Genomic DNA, 17,640 nt, shown 5'->3' on the forward strand with positions numbered 1-17,640 from the left:
CGGGAAGAAGGTGGAGAAGCGCAGCTCGGCGGCGTCGATCGAACGTCATCAGTCACCTCAGCGACGTTGGAAGGTGTTCTGACGTTTTGGCTTGTGCGCACGATGGAATCCATGACCCGGAGGAAGATCGGTCGTGTTCCTGGCCCGGCGTTAGGATGATCAAGAGAGCTCACAAAGGACCCGCCCGGGTAGGCAAGGCGTCGGTGGCATAGGTCGCTGGGACTGCGCATAGCGACAGGTGGTGTCTGCTCATGGACGAGAAAGAATTAATTAAAAGTCAGGTGTACAGAGAAAGGAATTCATTGCAATGATCCGGTGTTTATTCACTGGCGTTCCTGGCACCCACGCAGGAGTGCAGTCCGAGGACGACCGCGGGCTACTAGTGCAGCTGTGGTGCGTGACGCTAGGACATATGAGATTTGCAGGCAGCACTTGCACGCCATCGGAGGCTTTGTGTGGGAGGAACTCATGTGCGGATGGAGGAAGGAAGAGATTCGTTCTTGGAGACCTACCAAAACCGGACGAGACCCTTGACGGGCGATAGGGACGGTGCACAGCCGTGCGATCGCTTTCCCCTTGCTTTCCCCGGCCATTTGTGGGCGTTTCTTTGGCCGGGCGCCTCTGCTCGCGTGGCGGGCTGCGCCGGAGTACGTCTCTCGCCTCTCTACGTCACTACGTCGTACGCAATCCACTCTGATCTCCACTTTCTGCGCTGCTCTATTGCTCACCCTCGTACATCTGGCAACACAGCAGGAACCTGTGAATCAGGTCACTTACACTCGCGCTTCTGTGCCCCAAGGCTTGGCTGTTGTGAAGGAAACGCGCTTAGCGACCGAGCTCGACGCTGGGATGTCCGCAAAGTGCGTGCGCCTTCGACCGTCCAACAGAACGCCTACCGAGTACCCAACCCGGCTCCATCTCAGGCCCGCCCTCTCCGCCGGCGTCGGGACGCTCATCGCAGCCCTGCTCTGGCCAACACCCTACGCCCTCCAGACTCCCGCGAAGACAGCGACGCGCCCCGATGGGGAAGTGCGCGCACCACATGCATCTCCCGTTCCCCGCTCCCAATCTGGCCTCAGCTCGCAGCAAGTTCCATCCGCCGCCGCCGCCGCCACCGTCCATGCACAGACGCGCCATCCACACCCGTACGTCGCGGCGAGCGGTGGACAGTGGGAGGGTGGCGCGCACCGTGCCGTAAGTGCCTCCCTCCCATGCCGCCCGCTGACCCACTCCCGCAAGCCCAGGCGCGCGTGCCCCGAGCTCGAGTCGCCTGCCTCCCCTCCGCCCGTGCTGCTGCGATAAGCCCCGGGGGGAGAGCCTGCGCGCAGAGCGCGCGGAGCACATGCTCGCCCGGCTTCTTCGAGAACATGGGGCGTGCGGTTCTCAGGAATGCCTTCGCCGTATGGCGGGGCCAGCGCTGATGCTCCCGTCGCGCTCCTCTTTGCCTGCCCCGGCGCGGTCGTTCCCACTCCTGCTCGCGACAGCCCGGACGGGGCGGCGCGCTGCTCCTCCCCGGATTCTCCGCTGACGGCAGCGTAGTGACGTTGCCGTTTGCCTTCGTCTCTTCCGTTCGGTCAAGGTGCACGGCGCTGGTGCTCTGCACTTCCTCGTCCTGTCTACCGCCGGCGTTTTTAATCAAGCAGGCTCCACCGTGGCGGTCGGCTTCTGGTTACGCGGTCGTCTACGTCCTCAACCGTGCTTGACGTCCCATCAAAATGTCAGGGCACCAGGTCCAAGGAGCTCGGGCCCGTTGGGATCGATACTTATCGTCTCGCTGTATGTGAGCGTGCGATATCGCAGATTGTGTATCTGACTCAGAGTTCCTCGCAGTGCGTCCGAGAACTGGACAACGACAGTCCTGGAATCGGAGACTCGCGAGCCCCGAGCTCGATCCTCCTGCGATGGACTAGCGCAACCGGCGACAGCATCCTTGTTCTTCGGAAGTGGACAGTCGAGCAACGGTTGTGGGAGGCCACAGGTGTTAGTGTGTTCTAGGCTGCCGCTCGCCTTCCTCAACATCCTGCGTATTGAGATGTCGTAAGGATGAACGCGCCAGCTCCGCAGATGACATGCATGACGAACTGGGTCGCTGTGAGTGCCCACCACCAGTTGTGGCAACGGGAGCAACGAGGTTCCGTACCGATGCCGTAAACGAGAAACAGGTAGACTTCCTTCCGCCCCCACTGCGCAGCTCAGGCCGGTCTACTGCGGCCTATGGGCACTGGGCCCGAAGATAGCGGTGTGTGGCCCTTTCGAAGGACATTCGACTGTGTAGGTCGACCTCGCCGCTGGCTCGTGACTGAGATTCCATGTGAACGCTGACGATTGCGTCAGAAGCTCCCGACGAACTCAACGCCTGGACGGCGAGGACGACCCTTACGCCGTTAGCACCCTCGTCCGGTGAAATCGTTTGCGAGGCAATGCATTCGAGCTGGCCCATTCAGTGGCCCCGGCTTCCGTGCCTAGCGCCGCAAGGCCACGGAGCCGCGCCTTACAACGGGACGACACATACGGTACGGAACCGCCTTCTATCGCGCATCAGACATGTTCCTCACCCAGCCCCCTCTCCTTCCCGAACGTCCGGAAGCGCGATCCCGCTCGCCCGGCCCTCTCCTCGTCCTCCTCAGTCTCAGCCATCGTTCCGCACCTTCCGTGTACGACGACCTCGTCGGTCCGCTCTGATTGGTGGATCCGCGCGGCTCGTCGTTCCGCTGCCCATTGGCTTTCTCTCCGGATGATGTACGCCTCGTAGAGCCCAATGAGCGTCGCCCGCGAATCTCGTGCGTGGCCTGTCGCCTCATCAATCCGAGCCTGCCATGAATCCATGATTGGCCTCGGACAGATTGCCGGCGCGGGTTCCTCACCACTGCAGCCAGTTGCCCACGCCAACGCACCTCTTGATCAGCTTCTCTTACCGTACGCCGCACAAGCCTCAGCACAACGGCACATCCTCGGCTCACAAGCACTATCCACCCTCGCCCAGCCCGCTCCCCTTCACCGCCCAGGCGAGAGAGAGAGAGCGCACCTCGCCTGGGCATGAGCCTCCTCAGGCCCCAGGGTCTGCAGCGCCGATTCCAGTACTTACTAGTCCTGAGTTTGTGTCACGCGTTCTCACAGCGCGCGGCACAGCGTGACGACTCGACCCGGACGCCCTCTCCCCGGCCGCGTCTTCCTCCTGGGTCCGTCCCAGGCGCTGCGTCCGGCGGGCGCGCGCGTCCTTGGATCCCGGCCGGGCAGCTGCCCGCTCTCCGTCCCGATGGCGCGAAGAGCCCGAGCCCGGCCCGACGGGCTGTGGCTGATCGTTTCGCAGATCCACGCTCGTCCGCACTGGGGGCGCCGGCGCGGCGCGCGCATGCACGCTCTCAGACCCGCGACTTACGAGACGTGAAGGGAACGAGGGAGGGCGAGCAGCTGACGGCGGGGACCTGCGCAGAGGCGCGGGCCAAGGCGTACGTACGTGCAGCGCGCGCACTGCGCAGTTGTACGTGCTCGCCGGGCTATTTCGAGTGCTCGCTCGCTCGCGCTGCGATCGCGCGTTCAGGGTGGCCAGCGACGCGGGAAGAGACGGGCGGGCGGGCTCTTGAGAGCGCGGGGCCTCCGCTGATGGACGGGCGACGAGCGACGGGCGAACGGACGTGCGCGGCCGCGCGGGCACGGCGCGGGTGGGAAGGCGCGAGGGCCGTCGTCGCTCGCGCGAGGGTTCTGCGGGCGCAAGGGACACACGAGGCGGAGCGCTTCCATTAAAATGGGCGCACGCGGTGGAGCGAGGCGGTGTCCTGCTTCATGGAAGCTGAAGGCGGGGAGGGGCGGGGTATTTCGAGTGCCCTGCGTCTGTCCGGTCCCACGCCCCGCAGCCATTCTTGCTCGGGCAGGATGAGCAAACTTAGACCGCGCAAGGTGACAGTGTGGGTGGCATGGTTGTACCCTGGTTTCGATTCTGCACGGGGCGCGGCTTGCGTGGGTTCGAGAGCCGCAGCGAGTCGTGAGGATGGGTGCAGATGACATCGATTCAGGGACACGGAGAACGAAGACGGTTCTTGAGGCGGGTGGTTGGTAGTTATCTTGAACGTGTAAGCGAAGATAGGACAGAGCACCCGCAATCGGGGCTGGGAAACCTTGTAATTGCGTAAAGAGGTTATGTTGCGGATGTATCCTAGGCCTCCTAAGTGGAGACCCAGTGCATCATCTATATGTAGACACAGCGTAGTAATGCATGTAACCTGATTGAACAATCATGGAAGGCCCTCGGCGACTGACCGGGAACATGGCGCCTTGAAGGCCGGCCGACGACACGGCTTCGAGCTCAATCAAGAGTCTATACACCTCCATCCTCGAGGTGAAGATGGTGTAGTGTGTGATATTGCCGGCACTCCGCCCCTTTGAAAAGCGGCGACACAAGTAAATGAGGTCATGTCTGGCCATCCATCACACGGACAAAGGGTCAATCCGAGGCGGCGAACAGAACACGTACTATAATGGATGTGGCCGCGCTTTCTCGAGCCCTTAGTGCGATGACCATAACGACATCCTTCGTCTTCCTGTTTGCCAAGCGACTTTGTTCGGGCCGTTATCGGTTGCGTGACACTCAAAGCACCCATTGACTGGTTCGCGCATGACATTGGGTGACGAGAGCGGGTCGAATTCAGTGCCTGGGAGTCGCGCGTAAGTGCTGGGTGAACGAGCCCCAAATAAGGCAATCGTTCACGTTCATACTCACGAGACACACGCGCGCCGACGGCAGGTGTCCTGGCGAGCCTTCGAGGGCTGCGCTTGGCGGGTGCTCCTGCAGATCTGGCTGCTTCGGTAGCTAGAGATATCGCCGGAGCCTCGAGACGGTGACACCGATGAGCCTCCCTCGCTGTTCCGGGAAGAGATGGGCGGATGTTGTAGCATCCTAGAAGCATTGCGAGCTTGCTGGATCAAGTACAAGTCAATGTGGGGTGGAGACGGCGACGAGTTGCCGAGTCAAGCTTGAGGGTAGGCCGCGGCGTAATCTAGACAGGGCGAAGTCGCGGGTGAATAAAGCCCGGAAAAGTTCAACACACGGTTTCCAAGACGGAGGAATGCGGAGGGCCGATGAATCCTATTCAGCAGGCTACTGTGATATTTTCGCGATGCCGAGGCCAAGTAAGAAGCAGCTGGACTGCCAAAAGAGGCGGCTTGATACATGAATGATCTGAAAGACGTGGGTTAGTATGTCGAGTTTGTTCTGTGAAGGAGAGAGATGGGATCGTCATCGTTCCTTGGGCGCTTCTTCACAGGCACACTGGGTTTAGTTCGTGCCCAGAGAAACGGAATACGGGCTCTTTACGGGCCGTATTTCAGCAAGGCCTCGACATACTGAGGTTCACAGGCAATGTAAGGGGGGACGCGCTGAGGAGAGACGGCCGTGTGCTGGATGGCCAGGGTGCCGATCTGAAGTTCATGCATTTGGTGTCCTGGGCTCTCCCACTAGAGATCTTGTCAGAAAAGTCGTGCCGCGCCGGGCTGCGTGAGCGCCTGTGGAACTGGGCGGGCGGCCAAATAGGTGGGCCTTGGTCCATCGCAGGGTACAACAGGTGGCCGATGCTGGCGATGTCGATGAGGAGGCGAGGGCAGATGAAGGACGGAGGCAAGAGAGGGCGCGTGGGCGGGGCGGGCCGGAGGATTGGGACTCCGCTGTGGCACAAGGGCGGCGGGCGCTGGGCTCATCGTCCAACCTGCCGTCCTTGGAGCGGCATGCGGGGCTGCACGTCCTCCCCTCCCCCACGATGAGCAACCACCCTCGTCCCTCGCTTTTTCTCGCCCCATCCGTCAACACCACTACGTATGTCTCTCTTTGCCTTGCGTGCATAAGCCACGCCTCTCACGCGCTTTTACAGGGTGGTCACGACGACAACCACGACGACGACATATGCACCCATTCCCCTCCCCTCTGTCCCGCCACCATCCTCGCCCAGAGACCCTAAGCTCTACCCTCTCCTCAACGCGAACCTTCCAAAGTCACTGCGCGAATTTCCTCTTGTATTTCCTGGTGGTTCGCGTGCCACATTTCGCGATGGCGAGTTCGGTGAGCAGGACATGCAGGAAGAGGAGTCTGTCGTCGAAGGCAAGGGGTGGCGAATGGTCAAGCGCGATGAGGCGGACTCGAGGAAAGAGGTCGGACTCGCGGAGGCCGTCGAGCGGTATGGTCGCAAGCGGTCATACAGTAACGAGAACATGATGGAAGGCATCGAGGTAATCCCTGGTCTCGTCGCCACAACACCCCCTCGAAAGAAAGCCAAGAGCCACCCATTACCCCCAATCAACACCATACACTCTGCTGCACCCCCCTCACCGCTACCCTCACCCCATGGCTCACCACCTCCTGAGAGCATTTGGCCTTCCGCACCTCCTAGTGGACATTCCTCTCCCCAGCCACAAGCACTCGCAGGTGCCCCATTCCAACCCGACATGGCAATGACGACTCTACTGGCGTTACCTCAACTACTCTCTCACTTTCAGGCCTTACCCCCACCTCTCCAATCCCACGTGTTACTCACCTTCCTCCGACACTCGCCTCTCTCCGTTCTGCGGACACTCCATTCCGTTTTGACCCCGACACTTGCTAGGGATTTCCTGACACTACTACCTCCGGAGCTTGTTTCGCTTGTTCTGAGCTTCCTCTCATTCCCCGATCTTGCGCGCGCCTCGCGAGTGTCCAAGACATGGCGCGCAATAATCGACTCAGACCCCGTCCTCTGGCGTGATCTGCTGAAGACCACAAGGATCTGGTTTGGACGAGACTCTGAGACCGCGTTCGCCGACGCGATCGCGGCACGACGGAGGCGACAAGGTCTTCCTGCACCAGGTTCTCTACCTCTGCCCCATCCTTACAAGATCCTGTTCAAGTCGCGTCACCTCACGCGTACGCGGTGGGTGACAAACCAGAACCCGAAGCGACTTACCTTCCAGGCGCACGGGCGATCTGTGGTGACGTGCCTCATCTTCTCACACGGGCGTATCATCTCTGCTTCGGACGACCACTCGATCCATGTCTACTCTCCCATCACGGGCGCCAAGGTCCGCTCTTTAGACGGCCACGACGGCGGGGTGTGGGCGCTGGCCGCCACGAAGAACACGCTCGTTAGCGGCTCGACAGATCGCACGGTGCGGATCTGGGATCTGGACACGGGCCGATGCACACACGTCTTCGGCGGGCACACCAGCACGGTGCGCTGCCTCGCTATCGTTAAGCCTGAATGGATCGACTACGAGAACGAGCACGGGATAATCACGCGGGAGAAGTGGCCCAAGCGCCCGCTCATCGTCACCGGCAGCAGAGACCACTCGCTCCGGGTCTGGACACTGCCTAAACCTGGGGACGAGGAGTACAGGTGTTATGGCGCGGACGACACCGAGGTCGACCCCTCAGAGGTACGTACTTGGGCGAATTTCCCGCGTCCTGTCCTAACGCCATGATCGCACAGGAGGATGTCGAAGATAACCCGTACCACAAGCTGCATCTCGAAGGCCACGACCACGCCGTCCGCGCGCTCGCCGCGAGGGGCCGTACCTTAGTCTCAGGCAGCTACGATTGCACTGTCCGCATCTGGGACATTATCACCGGCGCGTGCAAGTGGGTGCTGGTTGGACACACACAAAAAGGTAAATATGCGCTCCGGCCCTGATCGTGGCGCCAGCAGAATGCTCATTGCGCCCCTTTCTTTCGTTCTTGCAGTGTACAGTGTCGTGCTCGACATCAACCGCAATCTGGCGTGCTCGGGCTCCATGGACGGCACTGTCCGTGTATGGAATCTCAGCACGGGACAGTGTCAACACGTTCTCGCAGGCCACACTTCGCTTGTCGGCCTCTTGGGCCTCTCCCCATCGCACCTGGTTTCCGCGGCCGCTGACTCCACACTGCGTGTTTGGGACCCTGACACCGGTGAATTGCGCCACACCCTTGCCGCTCATCAAGGCGCGATCACCTGCTTCCAGCACGACGAGTTCAAGGTTCTGAGCGGCTCCGACGGCACGCTCAAGATGTGGGACATCCGCGACGGCTCACAGGTACGGGACCTTCTCACAGGCATCGTCGGCGTCTGGCAAGTCGTCTTCGAAGGCCGCTGGTGCGTCGCGGCAAGCAACCGGATGGACTCCACCGTGCTCGACGTCTGGGACTTCGGGAACGACGAGGACGACGAGTGGGAGGGCGAGCCCTCGGGCGGCCTCTACGACGAAGAGTCGGACTACTCCGACGAGGACGACGAGATGGACCGCGCCCAGGTCGAGGCGGACGCGATGGACCAGGACCTTGACGGCATCCCCTCCGACGCCGAGTACCTCGAGGCCGACCCCACGCACGACTACTCGGACGAGGACGAGCCGTCGCCGACGCCGGCGCGCATGCGCGAGTGGAGCGGCGCCTCGACCTCGGACGCGGACGAGCCCCGCGCGTCGTCGAGCCGCGACTACCCCGCGTCCGGCTCGTCGCGCCACCACGGGCACGGCGCGCACAGCAGCCACGGCGGTGCGCACGGCAACTACCGCACCCGCACGTCCGCACGGACACGCGCCGCGCGCGGAGAGGCGGCGCTTCTGCCGCCGCCTGGCTCGAGCGCGGGAGCAGGATCCTCGGAGCCCTCGCTGCGCACTCTGCCCGCTGTGGACGAGACCCCGACGCGGCCGCGGACGCGCAACGTCGGCCACCGGCGGCGGTGGCAGCCGTAGTTGTAGTGTGACTCGCACGTCGGGCGGGGTCCTCAGATCCGCAGCTCCTTCTGTCCTTCGCCGGCCTGAGCAGCGCCCCCTTACTCTTCCTCTTCCCCTCGTTCCTTCTCCTTCTCCATCGCTGCGCATACCACATTCCCACCCCGTGCGCCCGTCGGACGCGCTCATGTACACTAGTATTCCCCCACCTCGACTGTGCGGCGGTCGTCTGTCATTCTATCCGTCTGCAGTCCGTCGCCATCACCATCACCCATCTTGTGTTGTACCCCACGCTCTGTCTTCGATTGTCCCGGATGCTCGCGGCGCGGCGCGTACGTACGGACTACACGCGACACCTGCGCGGCGCGGGCCGCGCGCGCACACACGTCGCTATCCTCGTAGACGCGCTCTCGCTCTCACTCTCTCATGTCACCGTCGTCACCGTCACTCATGGCCCCGTGGATGGACTGCCGTACATAGTCTACTCATGCATACGTATAATACATCATGTCGTGCACCGGAAGCTCCGTGGATCCGTGATCCACCCACTGTCCGAACCGAACCAACCCTGCGGCCCCGGGTCCATCCAGTCAACCACGGCCTCGAGCCTCGATCGACCCACGATCGATAGGGTGCAGTTGCGTCGCGCGTGGCGGTCACGAAGCCGCCGAGGGAGGGGTGGCAGCGCGAAGAGGAAGCCGCCGGCGTCCTCGCCCTCGCCGTACGCCGCGTCAAAGAGCGCGGCGAGGCCGTCGTCCGCGACGCGGGCCTTGGAGGCGGCCGGCCCCGTCCCGCTCGCTCCGCGGCCCTTGGCGGCGACGGTCGCCGAGCGGGGGCGCACCGCGGGGGTCGTGGCGGTCACGCTGACCGCGCGGGTGCGCGTCGCCACGGGGGGCCGCGTGGGTGCTGCCGTGGTTGTAGGGGACGGGGTGGGGCGTGCGGCGGGGCCGGAGGCGGAGCGGACACCGACGCTTGTGGCTGGACGGGCGGGGCCAGAAGCGGCCGCCGCTGCTTTGGCTGCTCTCAGCACGGAGGTGCGGGTCGGGGCGGGGGTGGAGGCGACGGAGGCGGCGCGCGTGAGGGCGGGGGTCGTGCGCGACGTCGACGCGGCGGTGGGAGGCGGGCCATGGGCGGGTGCCGTGCGCAAAGTTGCGGCGCGTACGAGGGGCTTCGCGGTGGCAGATGGCGCAGGTTTGGGTGCCTTGAACGGACCGTCGTCCTCTGTGCCAGGATGAGCAGGTGCCGAGCAAAACAGACAACGAACCGTACCGATGTCCGGAAGGTTCAAGTAGTCTGGGACGGTCGGAGTGCAGCCGCTATCGGCGAGCAGCTTCTTGACGTCGACCTGGTGCTCGATATCGGCGGAATAGAACTGGGCCGCGGAGTCGTCCATGACGTCACCATGTCCGAGTGCAAAGAGATTCGAGCCGAGGGCCTCGTAGTCCGGCATCTCGAACGGCGGCTCGTACGGCAGCTCTGTTCGACAGCTCAGGCCAACGCTCGACAATCCCGCATCTGCACTCACCGACAGCGCTTGGCGGCATGTACTCGAGCTCGTCGTCCTCTTCGCACACCTCTGCCTCAACCGCCTCCGTCGCCTCGTCCGCCACGGCGCCGCCAACTCCGTCAAAATCCCCGGGACTCACATCCCAGTGGTTCCCCTTCGTCAGTGGCGTCTTGAAGTCCCACTGATCCTGCCGCGCAAGCTCTTGCGGGTGCTCGAGGGGCGGAGAAGCGGCGCGACGTCAGTCGATAGCGATGTCTGCTCAGCCGCGGGGGCGAGCAGTGCAAGCTTGGATAGTTTGAGGCCCTGCGGCCCTGGGGTCTTCCCCGCCCCGCCGAAGCCGCCAGCAGCCACGCGGTTCGGGAAAGGGGTCTTGTCCATGAGCGGGCGCGCGCCCGAGGCGGGGACCAGGATCTTCTTGCCATCTGCGCGAGACGTTGTTGAGGGACGGGAACGCGCGTACACACACTAAGCGTCTCTTACGTGCGGTGCCCGGGCGGAAGGGGGTCTGGGTGACGGTCTTCTTGGAGAAGACAGACTTCGAGCCCGTGTGGACGAGGTTCTCCTGGAGACCGTGACGGCTCTTGATGCCCTTCCGCCCGGGAGTCTTGGTGTTCATCATGACGGGAATGTCCACGTCCTGATGGATTGACACGGGTCGCGAGCTGAGCATGGCAAGGGGTATCACAGTGGGGAGGAGCAAGGAGGGCGATGGAGAGCTCAGCCGACCGCCGCTTGCCGAACCGAACCGCACACGCGCGTCACAGTGCACGAGACTTGTGACGACGTGACGCCCGTGGATTGAACGAGTGGGAGCGGGCGGTTTAGATTCGAATTTCGTCACGTTCGACCGCGTCCCGCAGGCAAGAAGGCTCGCGTGCGAAGAAATAAAGCAGACGAAATATGTCACCATCGCCCCTGTGCCGAAGTCCCTCTCTGGTTTTACGTGATTAATCATTAATCGACCGTGAGTGTGAACTTACATCGATGACAGTACAGAGAACGTCTTCGAGGCAAGAGACTCTCCAACCACCGGTTCCTCTTCCGCCCACTGAGACATTTAGTATGGAAGAGAAGGCTGGCGCCCTTCTGGGGGAATGTGGCCGTTGAATAGCCCGGCCGGTACTCGGCCATCGACGGCGCATAAGGTTGGCACGCCTCGCCGCTGCGATAAAGTCTCGATTGCAGTACTGAGTCGGTCGAGGAACGCCGTCGAGGCGTGCGTACGCGTACGACTCCAATCGGTGGTTCTAGTGCTCGAAGGAAGCCGGAGGAAGAACGTCCGGGGCCTGGAGGCCAGCGGCGAGCCCGTATCGCGTGAAGTAGCGGTCGAAAGTCCTCCTCGTGGGGCTGACGACGTCGCCGCCGCACGAGCGTACCTGGCGCGTTCTCGCGAACGCGACGGTCTCGAGGAGCGATTGGCCTGAAGCGTGTTCGGAGCCGCGTCCCGAAGGAGCGCGCGCGAGGACGGAACATGGGCTCGGCCTCGGACGGGGCTGTCGGCCAGGGTCCTCGTGCAGAGCACGGGAAACGGAGCGGAGTGGGCCCCAACGGCGGGCACCCGCGACGTGGTGTGTCCGAGCGCGACCGACAAGAGGCAGGCGCCACGTGAGAGCGTGGAGGATCGGCGCACGCGGGGCAGCGACGGGCGTGCTGGTGCCGTAAGGGGTCGATAGCGTCGAAGGCGGCTTTCGTGGGGGGCCAATCGGACGGGGGAGGGCGGGACATCATTCGAAGCGAGCCTGTTCATTGCGCTGAGAAAGGTGCGGCGGCGCTCAGCCAGCAGCGCTTTGCGCCGTGCCCAGGGCGTGGGCGTCCGTGGCCAGGGCCGCGGGCGAGCCGGGCGGGCGGACGGCCACGAGAAGAAGGACGCTGTGCTTTTGGCACCTCGCGGGGCCGTACCATGGGCCTATCTCGGCAACCGCCGCCCGCGTTCCTACGAGAAGCAGCGAAATAGGCACGCCTCTCGGGGCACACCAGGCCCCTCGAGCACATGTCGGACGGAACCCGCGAGCATCGCGAGAGCATCCTGTCATCGCTCCGGCGCCGAATGTCCGCTCTTCAGTATCTGCGGCGCGCAGCCGACACCACGCGTCAACGAACACGGACACACCGAGGAAAGAGAGCGACATGCCATTGGCATTGTATTGGGCGGAGATTTCGCTCGATCGTCGAGGAAGTATGTCCCGGATAAATGAACATCCTTACGGTAGTGCGAGAGATGCCATGTTGTTCTCGAACACACCCATCCTTCAGACGGGAACACATGCCCCATCTCCACCGATAGGACGGTAATCGAACGGCGACAAGTTGCGGAAAAAGGCGTTCAGCGACCCCTTCAAAGAGCCCAGTTCAGAGCAGGCGCGCTTTATAGATTTTGACATCTTCTCGGGGTCTTGGCACGGAAATTAGCCACAGGCGGAGAGCAGCCTCCAAATGGAACCAACCTGTCTTGTGCATCGGTGCCCACCGCGCCGAGCCTCTGCACGACTCTCATGCCAGAGCTGACGCGCCCAAAAATAGTGTGTTTGTTGTCCAGGTACGGGGTTGGCGCAAGAGTGACAAAGAACTGCGACCCTACATCGTGACAAGCGCGATGAGCATAGCAAGCGGAGCGTGAGAACAGACGCGCACCATTGGTATTGGGCCCTGAGTTCGCCATAGCGAGAATTCCTGCGCCCGTGAAACGAAGTTCCGGATGAATCTCGTCCTCGCTGACGCCTCGTTATTTGGAAGGGAACGGAGCGTTACATCGGAGCGTGACTCACAATTTTTGTCCGTAGATGCTTGTTCCGCCACGACCCGTTCCTGTAGGGTCACCTGTCTGGATCATGAAGTCCTGGGAGTTGGAAGCGTGAGGGTGCCGATGTGGTATGCGAGTGGACAAGTACTGACTGCGATGATACGGTGGAAGACGATGCCGTTGTAGTAGCCGCGCTTGGCAAGTTCAGCGAAGTTCTTGCAGGTCTACAGCGCGCGATGGTCAATCAGAGGGCCTGGAACGCAGAGAAGGGCCCCCGACCTACTCTGGGGGCATGGTCCCAGTAGAGTTCGAGCTGGATATCGCCCATGCTGGTCTCGAGCACGACAGAGTGATTATCCATGCTGAGGACGTAGCTCGATCTAGGCACGGAGGCAATGGCGGGCGGTCACTGGGCCGGCGGTGGTGGCAGAGGACAAGATCCAGTCAGAGACGCGGTCCGACGCGGAGTTCGACGCGCCTGTGGCACGCGTCGTTCCCACCGCCGGCGTTCCCACGGCTTCTCCTCCCGCCACGCTCCCCGACGACGGTACCGAGCTCTTCCTCTCCGCTCCTCCACGCCCACCATGCGCGCCATCGTCCAGCGCGTCAGCTCGGCATCTGTCACGGGTTCGTCCATCGCGCCCCCGCCCAGCGCCGCGCCTCATTCGCCGCATTCGCACAGTCGACAGCGAAGTCATCTCGTCTATCGGCAGAGGTCTCATGGTCCTCGTCGGCGTTGGAAGAGGTCACCAATTACACTCTGTATTCATCGGAGGAACACCGCGACTGAATGTCGTGCGCGCATAGATAGATGACAACGCGGCCGATATGGAGAGCATCAGCAAGCAGATGTGCGTTCTTCTTCTGACTCCCCCGCAGTGTCTGATTCCCGCCCTGCCGCATCTGCTGCGCGCATCGCAATCCGCTGTCCCAGTCTGTCTCTCAAAGTCTTTGAAGATCCCACTACGGGGCAGATGTGGAAAAAGAACGTCCAGGACCTCGGCGGCGAGGTCCTGTGTGTCTCACAATTTACCCTCTTCGCAAGCACGAAGAAGGGGAAGCCGGACTTCCGCCATGCAATGGTAAGTCTCAATCAGGCCTCCTCGTCTTCGTATTGCGTCCGCGTGCTCGCCTGACCCAGCCTCGCGCCGCAAGGGAGCACCGACTGACCGCACGTTGATCCCAGGCAACAGGTCCCTCCCGGGACTTGTACGGCTCCTTCCTGAAGCGGCTGGGCGATTTGTATAATCCGGACAAAGTTAAAGGTACGTGCCCTCTCTGGTCTCATCGGTCTCTGTTGGCGCTCCGGATGAGACAGGGCCTTCTCTGCATATATTTTGGGCTCGCCCCTGCCTCCTCCTGCACCGCACGTCACCGTACGCACGCGAACGGTGAGAAATATACGCAGTGGTCTCCCGCCGGAGCTCTCTTGCTGCAGGCAGTGCATGCCATTCATGGCAGTGTGTGGAACATGCCCTACATGCGTGACCTTTTCGACTTGGTGGAAAGCATCGTATCAGGCCCGGACGCATTTCGCGACCCACAGGCTATACATTCCTATCATGACTGACGCGGAGGCTGACCCCACGCTCTTCGCCTGTTGTCAGATGGCCGTTTTGGCGCCATGATGAGCGTCGGGCTGACGAACGAGGTACGTCCTACCGTGCTCCCCGGCTCCGTGCCCACGCGGCATGCGTTTACGATCGCAGGGCCCCGTAACCTTCACGTTGGACTCGCGCAAGTTCGAGTACGTCGACCCACTTCCGTCCGCTGCCGCGACGCCGCCGAACAAAAAAGGATCACCTGCTATGCCGGGTGCGCAGACACCGAAGTCGCAGCCGCAGTCTCCTCGGACGGCGGCCTTGGGCGGAGGTGGCCCATCATCTCCTTCTTTGATGCCTACCGATGCGGCGGAGGCTTCTGCAGTCGCGCCCGTCGGCCAAGTGAGCGTCGGGGGTCGGGGCTACGAGAAAGACTCCTTGTAGAACAGTTCGCCGCCTGTAGATGCTCACAAAGCGAATGCAGTACGCTCACACGACCCTCACGTCATGACGAGCCGTCTTACTCGCCTCTGAAGAACGTAGGCCCTGGTGCTCTTTCGGCCCCCGTCGTATGCCGTCGTAGTCTTTTGTCAGAAACATATCCACAGCCCTGGTTCAGGGCAGCGCCGTTCTATTTTCCCTAGCCAGTCAAGTCAAGGGAAACATTAGACGTCCAGCCTTTGAAGATCATGGTGCTTTTACCACCCTCCTGGGGCCCAGCCCGGTGGAGTGTCTCGATGCCCCAGACGAGCGCGGGACCCAGCGGGGTGCTCCCGCGCTGGTCAGCTGCCCGTCGGCCCCGCGGCGCGGCGCCACGCGCCTCGGACTGACATTCCCGAGGTCGAGAGGCGGGTTCGCACGACGTCCCAAGCAATGCACACGCGCAATCGTATCTCCGCGACGTCGCAATGCACTCGGATCCGCATTCGCGCGGGCACGGGCCCGGAAGCGTGCCTACGACATCTCTCGAGCTTCGGACGCGCTCCGCCCGCACTACCCCCTCCAATCCCCGGTCCCGAGAAGCGGGGGGGCTACAACATGTCTCCCACGACGGCGACGAGCGCGCGCGTCCCCGGGCGGACGCGGCGCGAGTCCGAGTCCTGCGCGCCGCGCCACGGGTGCGCGTGCGCGCGGAGGTGGTCGACCTCGTCCGCGAGGCGTTGGCGGAGCGTGGGGGACGTCGTGGCGAGGACGAAGGAGAGCTCGGTGTCGAGCGCGGCGGAGCGCGAGTTGAGGTTCGTGGAGCCGAAGAGCGTCAACGCGGGGGGCTCGGTCGGTGTGGGACGGACCCATATGCCTGGGGGCTGAATTCAGCCATCGAAGGGCACACCAGGGGGTAACGGCGGGGTAGGCCCGCGGAAGGCGCAGGGATTTGGGGGCCGAGACACGTACGTACCTTTTGCGTGGTACGTCCAGCCGTCGCGCTCCCATTCGTGCAGCTGCACGCCGGGGAAGACAGAAGATGAGGATGCAGGCCATTCGAGGTCTGCTTGGCGTACGGCGGCCATGAAGCGCCGTTCGAATAACGTATACGCCTCGGGGATGCGCCCGGAGATGCCTTTCGAACCGTAGAATCCGTTTGCCTGGACAAGGGGCGTGAGTCTACGTGTCATTTCAGAGGACGGTCACCGGAACTTACCTTGGGGCTGGCAGCCAATATTCGACACGCAATATGTGAATTCATTACCGCCGCTGATACGGTTTGTGAAGCGAGAAGTAGCCACTGGTAAGATCCACGAGGGGACCAGCATAGTTACCCTTTGGGGAATAGTGTACTTCTGCTGCGCCGCAAGGTGCTGAAAAATGAGCGACACGCAGCGCTCCTCTTCTCTGATATCAAACTGGCCGGCTTGGATGATTGGGAAAATCATGACGTCGTCTTCGTGGTCCAACGATGCCTTCTCGGTCGCTGTGACCGGTCGTACCGTAGAGGTTTCACGTTGCACCTTTTGGAATTCAAGCAAAGCTTGTTGAGCTTTAGCTTCTATCCGATGCGGGTGCGTAGACGTGTCTGGCCAATGTAGCGTGTATTCTCCACTGATGCCGGGAGAAGGTAGTAGTTTGTACGAGAAAGTTGAGGCCGCTTGCAGAAATGCGAAGCAATAATCCGCGAGACGAGGTTGATCAGTGAACTGCAGATATCGGTCTTGCCTATTGGAGAAATAGGTCGTGTTTAGATTGGCTCTACAATGCGAAGATCGTCAGAGTAAGACCTTAGCCAGGTAGTGCTTCATGAAGCCTCACCCAGAAATTAACAACGAATCGTCGGCGCCATATATTTTGGGGTGCCAGGTTCCCCAGCCCTCGTTGAAACGGGGCGGCACGATGCGAGCCATCATGCCTTTGAGCATAGGGCTACGAAACAGATTGATGTGAACTCTGTCTGGATGCTGTTCCAGCAGTGGGAGGAGTATCCGAGCTGTTGAGTCGGGGCCTGGCCGAGTTGAGCGATTAAGGTCAAGATGTAAGTAGACATGGAGAGTGGGATGTTCTTGTAGAGACGTCCGGATGGTTTCAATCTGTGTAATAAACAGGTAAGTGAGGCCAATAACCTACTAACTGAGGTCAGAGGGACCAAGTGTCAAGGCGGCACATCTGGACCTGCTGGCCAAGGTGATGTAGTACCCACACAATAAACGGTTTGCACTCAGACATGTAATGTCAGCGATACAAAAGAATACGCGTCGCAAGTCCAAGGAAATAATCTCCAGTACGTGTACATGAAAACATGGAAATGACAATGCTTACAAGCTCAACATCTTCGTGTCCGATGTATAGCGACGATAGGAATAATCTATGTTTTGCGTTCCGGATCATATTCTGAAGGTTTTGGAATCAACTTCACGTTTATCCTAGCCTACGGGTTTCACGCACAAGCAAATTTTGGTAAAATATGCGTGGCTCATGCATGATCGTGACTTTGGAGGAGTGCATGGAGAAGCATGGCTGGTGCTCGCCGAGCTTGACGAGGAACTGGCGGATGGTCGGGTCGAATGATGCAGTGGAGACATGGCGCGGTCGCTGAGACGCAACTACGGGTAGCAGAGCGGGCAGCAGGCGAAGGCGAGAGAGATGAAGCGCATTGCGCGCTGCGCCGAACATGGGGTCCGAGAACGAGAGCGAGGAACGGCCACCTCGCGTCGCGCGGGGATAGAAAGCGCCAGAAGCGTGGGAACGGCAGA

The 17,640-nt window shown here is 61.7% G+C and overlaps 6 protein-coding genes across 6 annotated transcripts; 3 read left to right on the plus strand and 3 right to left on the minus strand.

The window, feature by feature from the left end:
- Positions 1-849: 849 nt before the first annotated feature.
- Positions 850-1,302, plus strand: BXZ73DRAFT_95297 (uncharacterized protein; the record flags this gene model as incomplete). The annotated part of the gene is made up of 3 exons (XM_048026737.1): positions 850-860; positions 924-1,194; positions 1,240-1,302. The coding sequence occupies 3 exons, from the start codon at positions 850-852 to the stop codon at positions 1,300-1,302; spliced, it is 345 nt and encodes a 114-aa protein (XP_047883495.1).
- Positions 1,303-5,750: 4,448 nt separating this feature from the next.
- Positions 5,751-8,691, plus strand: BXZ73DRAFT_37413 (WD40 repeat-like protein; the record flags this gene model as incomplete). Its single annotated transcript, XM_048017996.1, has 5 exons — positions 5,751-5,806; positions 5,862-7,395; positions 7,449-7,626; positions 7,700-8,441; positions 8,481-8,691. 5 exons carry the CDS (start codon positions 5,751-5,753, stop codon positions 8,689-8,691), a joined length of 2,721 nt encoding a protein of 906 aa, XP_047883496.1.
- A 484-nt stretch (positions 8,692-9,175) lies between these two features.
- On the minus strand, positions 9,176-10,847 carry BXZ73DRAFT_95299 (uncharacterized protein; the record flags this gene model as incomplete). The annotated part of the gene is made up of 5 exons (XM_048026738.1): positions 9,176-9,891; positions 9,940-10,146; positions 10,196-10,358; positions 10,415-10,599; positions 10,658-10,847. The coding sequence occupies 5 exons, from the start codon at positions 10,845-10,847 to the stop codon at positions 9,176-9,178; spliced, it is 1,461 nt and encodes a 486-aa protein (XP_047883497.1).
- A 1,679-nt stretch (positions 10,848-12,526) lies between these two features.
- On the minus strand, positions 12,527-13,278 carry BXZ73DRAFT_37490 (cyclophilin-like domain-containing protein; the record flags this gene model as incomplete). The annotated part of the gene is made up of 6 exons (XM_048018017.1): positions 12,527-12,569; positions 12,622-12,751; positions 12,809-12,888; positions 12,943-13,013; positions 13,070-13,141; positions 13,201-13,278. The coding sequence occupies 6 exons, from the start codon at positions 13,276-13,278 to the stop codon at positions 12,527-12,529; spliced, it is 474 nt and encodes a 157-aa protein (XP_047883498.1).
- Positions 13,279-13,501: 223 nt separating this feature from the next.
- BXZ73DRAFT_86048 (D-tyrosyl-tRNA deacylase) lies at positions 13,502-14,902 on the plus strand (the record flags this gene model as incomplete). Its single annotated transcript, XM_048024054.1, has 8 exons — positions 13,502-13,544; positions 13,600-13,662; positions 13,729-13,768; positions 13,852-13,999; positions 14,104-14,182; positions 14,525-14,568; positions 14,627-14,789; positions 14,844-14,902. 8 exons carry the CDS (start codon positions 13,502-13,504, stop codon positions 14,900-14,902), a joined length of 639 nt encoding a protein of 212 aa, XP_047883499.1.
- Positions 14,903-15,489: 587 nt separating this feature from the next.
- On the minus strand, positions 15,490-17,560 carry BXZ73DRAFT_86049 (CDP-diacylglycerol-glycerol-3-phosphate 3-phosphatidyltransferase; the record flags this gene model as incomplete). Its single annotated transcript, XM_048024055.1, has 7 exons — positions 15,490-15,755; positions 15,855-16,041; positions 16,098-16,181; positions 16,216-16,642; positions 16,703-16,977; positions 17,207-17,278; positions 17,333-17,560. 7 exons carry the CDS (start codon positions 17,558-17,560, stop codon positions 15,490-15,492), a joined length of 1,539 nt encoding a protein of 512 aa, XP_047883500.1.
- Between the last annotated feature and the right edge of the window lie 80 nt (positions 17,561-17,640).

This window comes from Epithele typhae, assembly GCF_022376455.1.
Source record: "Epithele typhae strain CBS 203.58 chromosome Unknown BXZ73scaffold_1, whole genome shotgun sequence".
In the NCBI taxonomy this organism is placed as follows: domain Eukaryota; kingdom Fungi; phylum Basidiomycota; class Agaricomycetes; order Polyporales; family Epitheliaceae; genus Epithele; species Epithele typhae.